General features: G+C 43.6%; 1 protein-coding gene across 2 annotated transcripts in view; it reads right to left on the bottom strand.

Annotated features, from left to right (window-relative positions):
* PDCD2 (programmed cell death 2) overlaps positions 1–11,815 on the bottom strand; it is a 38,455-nt gene extending 26,640 nt beyond the window's left edge. For both annotated transcript variants that reach the window (XM_075203412.1, XM_075203413.1), the window contains exons 1-2: positions 11,467–11,815; positions 10,375–10,620 (exon numbers count right to left, since the gene is read on the bottom strand). In XM_075203412.1, the coding sequence (XP_075059513.1) occupies positions 10,375–10,620; positions 11,467–11,752 (532 nt within the window). In that variant the 5' untranslated portion in view covers positions 11,753–11,815. The remainder of the gene's footprint in view (positions 1–10,374; positions 10,621–11,466) is intronic.
* Positions 11,816–12,467: the final 652 nt, after the last annotated feature.

The raw sequence follows: 12,467 nt of genomic DNA, 5'->3' as shown, positions 1-12,467 counted from the left end.
CTTAACTAGTTAACTTTGTTAAATGTATGAAGCCGACAGATCCTCCCCTCTCCAACCCCTGTAGCTCCTCAGTTTAATTATAAAGCCCCAAGGAAAGGTAGTCAAACAAACAATCAATCAGAGAACACACAGCAGAAGGGAGGGAACAGTTTCCCCCAGATATAATCAGAGAAACTTATTTATCGTAAGTATAAAAATCCTCTTTTCGCTTTCATTCTATCTGGGGGGCACTGCTACCATGGGGACGTTCTAAAGCAGCCCCCCTAAGGGAGGGACCGCTCTGACAGCCCTGCCTGTAGAGCCCTATGGGAAAATTTAGCGTTCAAGGACGCAAAGATATTGAATTGATAAAATTTGGTAAATGCATGGACTGAGGACCAGGTGGCTGCTCTGCAAAGCCTGTCCGCTGAGACACCATTCCTCACCGCCCAAGAAGCCCTCCACCGAATAGGTGGAGGGCTTCTTTAGCAGCAATTTTATCTGACACAGGTATATTTGCATTGACATACGCATTCCTAATGGTTGGGGTAAGCCATCTGGCAATAGTTTGTTTGGAAGCAGGCCATCCCCGTTATGGGAAACAAACAAAACGAATAATGAGTCTGTACTCGCATATGGGCTGCCTTCCAGACAAATTTTGAGGGCACTGACCACATCCAGGAACTCCATAGTGTTAGGTCCTGAAAAAGACGCCACTTCTTGGAACACTGGAACTACGATATCCTGGTTTATATGAGATCCCGAAACCACCTTTGGTAGGAAGGAAGGGACCACACGGAGCACCGCCTGATCATCATGAAACACAAGGAATGGTTCTCTACATGAAAGAGCCCCCAACTCTGACAATGCAATAGCCAGCAGGAACGCTACTTTCAATGATCGAAAACGAAATACGCCGACTGCAAGAGTTCAAAGGGTAGCCTTTGCAACATATTGAGTACCAAGCTTAGATCCTAAAGTGAAGTGGGTGGAACATATAGTGGGTTTTATATGCAGGATTCCCTGCAAAAATTAAGGGTGTGCACCGGGCACTTTTAGTGTTTTGGGTTCTGATTAGCTTGAGGTTTTGGGTTTTGATTTGTTTTGGCAAAACACCTGACGAAAGGTTTTGGTTCTGATTTAGGATTTTGGGTTCTGATTTATTTTTAAAAAGCATAAAAAGTGCCAAAATCTAGTTTTTTGTTTGTTTTTCACTCCTACGCCATTATTAACCTCAATAACATTCAATAACAATCATTTCCACTAATTTCCAGTGTATTTGGAACACCTCACAATATTGTTTTTAGTCCAAAATGTTGGACCGAGGTAGCTTTCTGGACTGCGTAGTGGAGTGGCCCCGGTACCCAATTTGGATACCGGGGCCACAATAAAAAAACCTTAACTGGTCTCAATTCCACTGTACAGCTATCTGGACTGCGTAGTCTACAGATGGCTGATCCTACATCCTCTGCATCATATACAGGGTGTAGTTCTAACGCGTCAATACCTCTTGTTTTTGACGATGACAGGTCATTTTAATTAATTTTGGATTTGGCCCCAACATTGAATGTAGTTTAATATCTGATACGCATCTATCTGGACTGCGTAGTGGAGTGGCCCCGGTACCCAATTTGGTACCGGGGCCACAATATAAAACCCTCAACTGGTCTGAATACCACTGCACAGATGGCGGACACCGGATGCACGTCTAACACCAACATAGCAGTTAAGGCCGCAGTCATTTTTTTTTTGGAACTACAAAAAAAAAACGTAGCAATAAAAAATGGCAGTTCGTGTTTTTTGCAAATACAGAAAGAAAGAAACAAAGTAGTAATAGAAATGGCAGTTCCTCTTTTTGGGAACTACATATAGAATGAAAATATTAATAGAAATGGCAGTTCCTCTTTTTGGGAACTACATATAGAATGAAAATATTAATAGAAATGGAAGTTCCTCTTTTTGGTAACTTAACAAGAATTAGAGCATTTTTTTTTTATTCAGAAATGATGAGTCTCTCTATTAGAGTGTAATGCCCCTTAAAACTCCTTTAAATAAAATAGTACGTATTCTAGGAGACCCTGTTTATATATTTAAATTGGTTTTGCAAAAATATGCATGATGATCACTGTACAGAGATCTGTAATAGAGCAGCGATTAAAGTGGCCTGATTAAAGGTCATGTAAGATCTTAAAGCACTCACAATTATATAGATACTGTATTCTCGTTAAAGACGCTGCCCAACGTGTATAAAAGTTGGCACTTATATAGCGCTTGCTTCACTGGGTGATGTGAGCAAGCGGAGTGTGTTAATATGTAGAGACCCTATCTAAACATTAATATGATAGAACAAATAGCAGCGCTGTATACGCTGTGTGTAGGTAAGGTAAGGATCTCAAATACCATGACACTCTATTTAGCCTAATCCCTGACAATGTAATATCACGGAATGCCTATTTGATTATCAAGGCCAATAGCTAGCTTCTGCTAAATCAGACAGAGTATGCAGCGCACGTCTAACACCAACATAGCTGTGCCGGTGACATGGCCTGAAGGAATATCTCTGATGGAGATAGAACTAGGCCCCAAAGAGCACATAATGCCAAAAAAAGAGTTGCAAGATGGTATTGTCCTTGGGCCCTCCCACCCACCCTGATGTTGTTGAAATAGGACATGCACACTTTAACAAACCAATCATTTCAGCGACAGGGCCTACCAAACTACTGTGGCTGAAATGATAGGATGTCCCTAGGTGGCCAAGATCCTTACCCCTGCTTATTTGAGCTTTACATAAGCTACATATGGCCATACATTTGTTGTCCGGATTCGGATAAAAATAACTCCAGACAGAAGAGGTGGATTTTTGGGTCTTCTGACCAGGCATGACGATGGGCTTTTTCATCCCATGGACAACAACTGTTTCCCCCCCTGGTGGCTCATTTATGATAACCACATCAGCATCCTCCTCGTCAAGTTCCTCCACAACGCAAGCTACATCAATAGCCTCCTTGACACCTTGATTATCCAAATCTGAATCTACACTGTGGGTCATCCTTCCAGCATATGCAGAGGGTGTGCTGCAAATGGTGGATGGAGTCACCTCTTCCCGTACAGTGATGGGAAGGTCAGGCTTCGCAACCACCAACACCCTTGGACTCGCCTTGGGGATTTGTGATGTCATCTGTTTAGAAGACAGAGTTGTTTGCTGTTTTGTTGTTGTTGCTGGCAGCATAACTCTCCAATTTTTTTGAGAGGGGGGGGGAGGAGGAGGGCTTAGATCCTTGGGTGAAGCTGAACCACTAGTCCTGAACACGGGCCAGGGCCTAAGCTGTTCCTTGCCACTCCGTCGTAAATGGCATATTGGCAAGTTTACGTTTCTCCTCAGATGTTTTCAATTTTCTTTTTTTGCTAATTTTAGCCAACTTTGGGTTTTTGGATTTTACATACCCTGTACTAGGAGATTGGGCATCGGCCTTGGCAGACGACGTTGATGGTATTTCATCGTCTATGTCATGACTAGTGGCAGCAGCTTCAGCATTAGGAGGAAGTGGTTCTTGATCTTTCCCTACTTTATCCTCAAAATTTTGGTACTCCATTATATGCAGCACAAGAGAGCGTACCCCTAAACCACACACACTGGGCAAAGCCTTTACAAATTATCTGCGGCACAGGAGAGTACCACTGGACTGTAGTTATACAGCAGTACCTAATTTTTGTGACAGCTGCAAGAGTGAACGTAGTGTGACTTTGAATTGAAATAGTACTACCTATTAATTTTTTTTTTTTCATATAATTTTTTTTAATGAATTTTTTATAACTTTGGAATAATTTAGAAATAACACTGGACTCGGCACCACTGGACTCGGCACCACTGGACTCGGCACCACTGGACTCGGCACCACTGGACTCGGCACCACTGGACTCGGCACCACTGGACTCGGCACCACTGGACTCGGCACCACTGGACTCGGCACCACTGGACTGAGCAGAACACAGCACAGCACGAGAAATCACAGGACAGAGGACCACCTAACACCACCTAACACACCCTCCCTCTTCCCTGATCATTGCCCGAGTGAACATGGCGGCGGCAAGCGGGGAATTTAAAGGATCCGGATATCGCGAGATCCGGCAGCGGGATTATGAGTCAGAGCCCTCGATTTAAGTTTTGGAATCGGTGGGAATACCCGGACATCGCTCGGACCTGACTCGGAATCACACTGTTCGGGTGGGCTCGGATTCCAGACTTTCGAGCCCGCTCATCCTTAGTAAAAATGTCTTTATATCCGGCATACTCGCCAGTCGAAGGTGGAAAAACACAGAGAGAGCTGAGAACTACACTTAAAGAAGCCAGACGAAGTCCTGCCTTCAAGCCATTCTGGAGGAAAGCAAGGAAGAGAGGAAGGTGACAGGGTCGACTTTCACACCACCTAATATAGGTGCGTCAGATGCGGTGGTATATTTTTGCTGACACTTGTTTTCGAGCCCTCAACAGTGTGTTTACCACCCTGGGGGAGAACCCTCTTAACCGCCAAAGGCTTCAAAAGCCACAACGTTAAAGCCAGCCAAGGCAGGTCCTGGTGTCGGAATGGTCCTTCAAGAACGAGGTCGTCTTGAAGAGGCAGTCCAGATCCTCGACCCACCACCATTAACAGAATGTCTGCAAACCAGACCTGATGCAGCTAAGCAGAAGCCACCTGAATTACTGGAAGACTTCCCTGTTTGACCCACCTGAGGACACGAGAAAGCATCGTAATGGGGGAAGTTGTTCCAGGGTATGGTCATGACATTGACGGCCACCACCAACGGGTACCTGGCCCTTGAGCAGAATGTGGGGACCCGCCAGTTGTGTCTTAACGCCATGAGGTCCAGGTTTGGAAGATACCACCTCAAGATCAGCGACTGGAAGACCTCAGGAAGGAGCACCCACTCCCCCAGGATTATCGCATGATGGCTTAGACAATCTGCCTCCCAGTTCTGAATGCCTGGTAGGAATACTCCAGAGACTGAGGGAACCTGGCATTTTGCCCATGCTAAGATCTGCGATGCCACCCTCATTGCTGCAAAACTTCTGATCCCGTCTGTTGACGTAAGCCACTACTGTAGCATTATCGGCTTGCAGACACACTGGAGACCCCTGTAGGATGGTCTGGGCCCCTTGTAAGGCCATCAGAATGGCCTTTAGTTCTAAGATGTTGATTGGTAGGGAGGTCTCCTGATGCGAGCAATGACTCTGAAGCCAAAATATTGCATCTGGAGAACTTCAGAAAAGGTGTGCCGCGGACCAGGTTGTCGCCCAAAACAGCTGCTCAGTAAAGCAGGTGTGCCACCCAAGAAGCAGCCACCAACCTGATGGAATGTGCAGACACATTTTCAAAGGAAGCATGGTGAATTACCAAAGTAAACTACCCGACAATGATCTGACTAGAGGCTGGCCAGATTCGCTTGTAGCCATTATAGAGGAATAAGAGGTCATCTGTCCTATGGACCTACATCCTAAGGCCCTGACCACAGCCAGCGAGGAATAGAATAAACACAACAGCGCTATATAAATAAAATGTTGATAATGTCCCAATTCTCCCCTTATGGAAAAAAAAAGGCGTAGGCCAAAGGGCAGGCCTGTCTTAAGGGGGGCACTTACAAGACAGACCCCTTGAGATAGCCAATAGAAAGGAAGCCTTCCAGGTGACATTCCACAGAATCCAACATTGAAAATGGAAAGTGCTGCAAGGCAGGATTAGACTCTTCCTCACAAGAACAGGGATGCTCTGACTAGGGCGTTGAAAAATCACTCTGAGTCCCCTGGTATCCAAAGACCCTGAAAGAGGCACTGAAGGATTGAGCTCCCCAACCTGGCATCCGTAGTCAACCATGACTACTTCCAAAGGTGGGAAGGCACCAACTATTTTGGTAGTCACACCTCAGCCATCAGACAAGCGACTTGCGAACCACTGGAGACAATATAATGAACTTGCTAGTCAGATAGTGAATTTGTTCACATTCAAAATAAACTTGATCTGGAACTCCCTCGAACGAACCCATGCAAACTGCACTGGCCGAAGGTGGAGATCTAGGCCTGTGACTTTCAAAAAAAAGAGAACAGACACCAGTTTGTGACCTATCAGTGTCTTCAACAGTCCCTGTAAGGAGAGGAATATGTCCTCTGCCAAGAACACCACTTGCTGCTGGGTATCGAGGAGAAGTCCCAGGAGGACCAACCAACAGAGATTCTAAGGTCAGGCCCATCTCCTACACACGAGCTTGCTGTAGGGCCGGGGACTGTTCTGCCGTAAATCAGATAATCCAGGTAAGTAATGATCGTTACCCGGATCAAAGAATGGCAACCATCACTGGAATGATCCAACCTTCAGCACTCACGACAAGCCAAAAAGCAGCTCCCAAATGTAAAATGGTGGAACAGTAAAAAAAGTCTGAGGAGACACAGGTATCCCCTTCCACACTGAACCAGCATGTATGCATTTGAAGTTGGGTGTTCAGGGATTTCAGAAATAGAATGGATCTAAAGGACACAACCAGTTTCTGAAGCAAGAAGAGATCTTAGTGCAAAACCCAATCAGCACTGCTTTTCCGGGAATCGAACCACTACCGCTGAAGGAGATCTAGGACTAAATGTTTTCCATAAAACTAAAACTTTACTTTGTTTCCAGAAAGGCTGATGGAAAAAAAAGACATCCAGGATATCTAACAAGTGTTCCTGATAACAAGCGAGGCAATGGAATCAAACCACTGATCCCGATAAACCTGGTTAGGGAGACTGTCTGTAATGCTGACTTGAATACTTTCCAGGCTTGGGAGCTGGATGCTGAGCTGCCCAAGCTGATGACCTCAAAGAGGGCCCATATGCCTGGGAGCAAGTAACTTTCCATTGGGACCAGGGAAATAATCCGAACCAGTTCAGGACCAAACAAAATCTCTCTAAAGAGAAGAGCAAAGACTCCAGAGTCCTTTTAAACTCCATATCCTTCTCCCAAGCTCTCATGCCAGAAGCATGAGTGCTAACACCGGTGAGGCTGAACACCAAGCTCCAATGAGCCCTTCCTTGATGGAAGCTTCTCCCAGTTAATTAAGACTCCTGAATATGCACCACTTAAGTGACCAAATCTGCTCAGAGTTTACCAAACTGCAGACCCTCTGCCTCTGCTCAAACCACCTGTCCACTGGCTAATCAACCCAAGCCAGAGCTTGGTTGATTGCATCTTTCTCCCTGTGCTATCCCTAATAGTAGCAAACTGGAATGGAGGTGAACTTAAAGAAGTGAGCATCTACCACAGGCAGAAATTCCTATACCAAGGTATTTTGCTAGGGAGACAACAAAAGGGACTGCATCTTGCAGGACACAGGACTTACACTCATGCTAGATCTGTGCTCCTCATAAAAGCGTAGGAGGGAAACAGTCTGTTTCTACTACCTGTTAAATAGCCAATAGTTGGAAAGCCCCAATTCCTCTGTCCTGAAAATGTAATATTTACCGGACAGCTCACACTAAATCCTCTACTCACTGCATCTTGTAGAGAATCTACATCAGGCCCAAGCCACCCATGGTTAAGAGTCCTTAGCCACACCATAAAAGTTCTTAGAGTTTCAGCCCACTCAAATAGAAGGGTGGCACTTCTACGGTTTAGTTGTGGAAGCAAAATCCATCATCCTTTCCAGAGAAGACAAGAACTGAACAAGTCCCTGCACCAACCTTGCCAAGCATTATACCAAAGTTGGCTCTTTTGGTGATGCAGTAATAAAGACCCCTAACTGTGTATTACTGAATAGTAAGATCTGTTCTCAAGCTCCCAAAAAGAGGACAGAAGAGGGAAAGTACCAGCCCCTGGGGAAAAGTGGACAGCAGCATAAGCACCACAATGCAAAAAGCCAAGGACCTCGCCCAAGCAGCTTCAACGATTCCGGTGGGAACTCGTGCTGGCAAATGTGGCTGCTGATCCTTGCCTCACACACTGCGCCCAAGGGACAGCACCTGAATCATCATCATCTATTTATATAGCACCCCTAATTAATAAGCGCTGTACAGAGAACACATTCACATCACTCCCTGCCCTATTGGAGCTTTCAGTCTAAATTCCCCAATATAGACACACAGACCGAAAGAGAGAAACCTGAATGGCAACTAAACAATCTAGAGTGTAGCCTAGACAGGAAAATAATGTATCCCCTTCCCAGGCATGGCCAGGGATGTACGCCCCTTATACAACACAATAGGAAAGATGAGAAAAGAGGACAATTGCAGAGTACAATGACAACCTGAAATTGTACTGCAAAACTGCAGTGCACAAAAACAGGCTAACTGTGACAGTAAAACAAAGTTCAGGACAAAAGTGGCAATAAGAATGCCAGTACCAAACAGCTCCCCTGACCCTATATTCCCTAGGGGAGGAGGGAAAGCTGTTGGCCTGTTTTTTTGCACATTTGCATCAATGAGAAAGCCCAGCCAAGGAGGAGGTGTTGAACAGGGGACAGCACCATCCGCCCAAGGCCCAACACTAAGATTGGGGGATGTAAGCAACCACATTGTTGAGCCGGCTCCCTCACTAGCAGGGAAGGGGAACCACTTACCTTGCTGCCGCACCTCCGATACTGGTCCCAGCCTGATGGCACTGAAATCACGGGGATAGCGAAGACTACCTGTGGCAGTAGTGACCAGGTTTCCCCTAGAGTCAGTTCCATGGTGGAAGCGGGCTGTCAGCAGTAGGAGGCACCACTCCAGTTATACTCAGCCACACCCGTGGGATGCCGATTAAAGTAAATTAATATAAAGATTAAATTATATTTGCTCCTGTAAGCAGCCCTAAAATTAGAGCGGAGTTCTATTGGATACTTAAAAAACAAAAAACAACTGAAGTTCCTAGAGAGCTTGCGGGGTATAGAGATGGTGGAGCTTGAGCTTTCGCAGGCAAATTTAAGAGTGCCCAAGCTCCTGTCACCACACTATAACCAGCATATTCAAGGTCCTCCATAGGATGAAGGAGAACTATACCCTATTAAAATAAAACAAGGGAATAAGCTTGCTTTAAACTGCAGCTTAGCCTCAGTTGATCAAATATTGCACAGCATATTGAAACATACAAAAAATGCTCATGAAAGTAAGTGTTGGCAAATAATCCATTGTAAGGAAACACTAAGCACCCAGGTCTCCTCAGTTGGCTGTAGGTGCAGTTAAGCAAGTTTTATTGTATCTTATGTTTAAATTATAGTGGACAAGCCCACAGTTTGCAAAATGTTGTACAATGGCTCAAACCATTTTACATCCATTATGGTTAACACATACCATCCTTTTACACTTTCACCTTGAAAATGTTTATGCGGTGGTAACGACTAAAGAGTTCATAGCTATGCGATGCTTCTAAATGGTACACTGTATTGCCAACTTGGCTTCTTGCTTTTTTTAGAAACAGAAATCCTTTACATAAACTGATGAATCCCCAAGCTGACCTTTTTTGACAAGCTTTAATTCTTACCCCCTTCCTCTCCTTTCCCTTTCCTGCTTATTTACCAAATTTGGTTACTTTTGTGTTAATATTTGTGGTTTCACTTCTACTATATGTATTTTTATTTTGTACTTGTATTATGTATCCTGGTTGAACTGAAATAAACAAGTTAAAAGCAAAATAAAAAGTGTACTTAGAGCTTGTCATTTTAGAAAAATATGGATATCTTTTGAAGACTCAATCTCAAGTAGACCAATCTGAAATAAAGGTGTACTTCAGCTAAACATAAAACTTAACTATGCATTCCTTCTCATAGTGACCCCCCCCCCCCCCCCCACCACCACCACCACCACCCCCCGCTTTGCTTAAACTCACACTGCATGCCCCAATACCTCCTGAAAGTAGTGTGTATGATATAATCCAAGCCACTAAAACTTCTGATCCAATATCCAGTAGGGCCAGCAAGCAATTGCAGCAGTGATATTGCTATGCTACAAAGCCATCTGTAACATGAAAATGCAGCAGCTTTACATTGGACAATGAGGGCTGGGACAAAGAGGGGTGGATGCTGCTACTTTATTATGTACTTCAGACTGACAGAACATAGTTCATTTTTACTTTTAGGTAGATAAGCAATTTAACATTATCTAGTGTTTAAGTTATGCTTAAGAGAGATAATTCCACCCAGAAGTGAACAGATTAGGGCAGAATATCCAAAGTAAAACTGGTCCCTAATTCTAAAATTCTGGAATGGGTTTAATTTAGGATATTCCACCCAAAACTGAATTTTCAAATTTTGTGGTAATTATTAACTAACATGCAACAGTAAGGAAATTACTGTACAAAAAAAAGGCTACTAAGGGAAGGGGGAATTGGAAAAATAAATAAATGTAGAAGATCTTTAATATAGTAATTGTAAGATTTATATTCATATTCTACTTACCAAAACCTTCATTACATAACTGTTTATGTTGTAGCTTCCAATCCATCAGCTGATGCAATTTGCTGCAGAAATTCACTTTATGACATTTTGAGCATGTTTTTGGACCCAGAGAGCCACAAACTCTACAGAGACGAAGACCACATTTCAATTGAAATCTTGTACAGTTTTCTCCATCAGATGGGGGTGACTCCGGTGGTGGACCATAAGAATAAGTATCATTTTTCCGGGGCAGCTGATTTCTAAAAACTAAATGGGAACAAGTGCTTACAAAAAAAATGTATATAATAACTTCCTTTACATAAATAATAGGAACATTATAGAGAACAAAACTTCTTAAAAACAAAAACACACGAGAGGTAAACTAGGTTTCTGATAATGAAATCAAACTTGTATTGCTCAAGTGTAGTCCTAAGATATAAGGAATGAACACTAGTATCTACTGTCCTTCAAATCTTCCCTGTCCGTTTCATTTTCATGTAGCTTGAATAACATATATAGTATTTTACAAGTAACAGCAATCAAACGGAAAAACAAACATAGTTCGATGATTATACATATCTAGCCCTTTGTGTGTATATATTTCTTTGCCAAGTCAAATCTACTCCATTTTAGTAACAAGAATGGTAGCAGGTAGCAACCTGTAATGTGTACATTTCAACTTGATATTATGGGACATAGCTTTAATATGCTTCACTTGAAATATAACATTTTTATCATAAAACTCAGACAAGTGTGAATAACTTTATATTGTTCATGTAGGTTTCACATTTCACGGATTATTTAGACCATATTTGCTAGCCCTCCCCTGCTTCCGTAGTGTTAGCATTGTACTTTATCCTTTAAATGTGATTTTCATCTATTCTAAATCACAATATCCTTTTTAACAAATAATATGTATTTAATTGTAGTCATATGAATGCTGGGGTCCAAGCTTCTCTCGGTCTTGGGCCTTTGGCTCAAACCATGACCTACAATCACCTAATGGTGTACGTCCATCACTAGAAGATACAAACATCTTCCACGTGTGCTAAAGTGGTACTTGTGCAGAGACTGTGGTGGTGCTGGCCTGCTCTAGCTACTATGTAGCGATACCTTTAAAGCAGCGATTCTCTGCCACCTGGTGACATTTGGGATCGCGGCAGCAGAAGATAAAGACAGTCCGGTGAAAACTCCCGGTACACGGCGCGTATACTTGTAGCAAGAAGGCGAGGGGATTCCCACAGACTCCACATTGCAGCGCTTCGGGGCCGGGCACACCCACCTCACCCAGCCAGGCTGGTCGGCCACCTACTTTACTGGGAAACTGCGGGCTGAGCAGCCGCCATGGCTCACTTTCCTGTACAAAGCCGAGCTCTATTACGGCAATGGAAGCAGCCATTATACGCGACACGAACGAGTTAACAAATGCATAACTAGCGTATAAGAAGAATAGTTGCAGAGAGCATGCGCAATAAGAACAGTTTGCGTGTGACCGCACGTTGGCGTCACATGGATGCCGTGCCGCGGACTGTCATATTTAGTGTTGGCTTATATATGAAAGGAATAAAAGTTGTGTTGTAGTACTCGTTTATTTTCCGCGCTTGTGAGTCATATCAAATCACTCAAGTAGTTCCAGATTTGTTCTTTTTATGTTAGTATCGTCGTGTGTTATAAAGTACACATAATTACAGGCAAAACTTACCAGAAAGTTGACATTGCTCACACAACCGGGGATGTACTAAAAGAATGATCAGGATGATTACCTGCAGTTCACCTCCACAACATTGGGTGTCAGAATTTTGGGATGTACTAAACGGATGATCACAGAACAGGATGATCGGGATGATTGCCTGAAGTTACATTTTCTGCCATTAGTTGGAACTAACTTTTTTCTTTCACCCAATGCTTTAAATAGAGAAAAAGCAATTACACTTTAATAAAGTGAAAATTGAAAATACTGATAATAACCAAGCGCTGTCTATCTCATACTTGCCAACTCTCCCGGAATGTCCGGGAAAATCCCGAAATTCAGGTTGGTCTCACGGACTCCCGGGAGAGCTGGCAAATCTCCCACATCCCGCAGTTGCGGGGCTAAAATGACACGTTTTGCAGTG

Source organism: Mixophyes fleayi, chromosome 3, assembly GCF_038048845.1.
Source record: "Mixophyes fleayi isolate aMixFle1 chromosome 3, aMixFle1.hap1, whole genome shotgun sequence".
NCBI lineage: Eukaryota > Metazoa > Chordata > Amphibia > Anura > Limnodynastidae > Mixophyes > Mixophyes fleayi.
The sequence above is the reverse complement of the archived record's forward strand: the minus strand, read 5'-3'. Positions and strand labels throughout refer to the sequence as shown.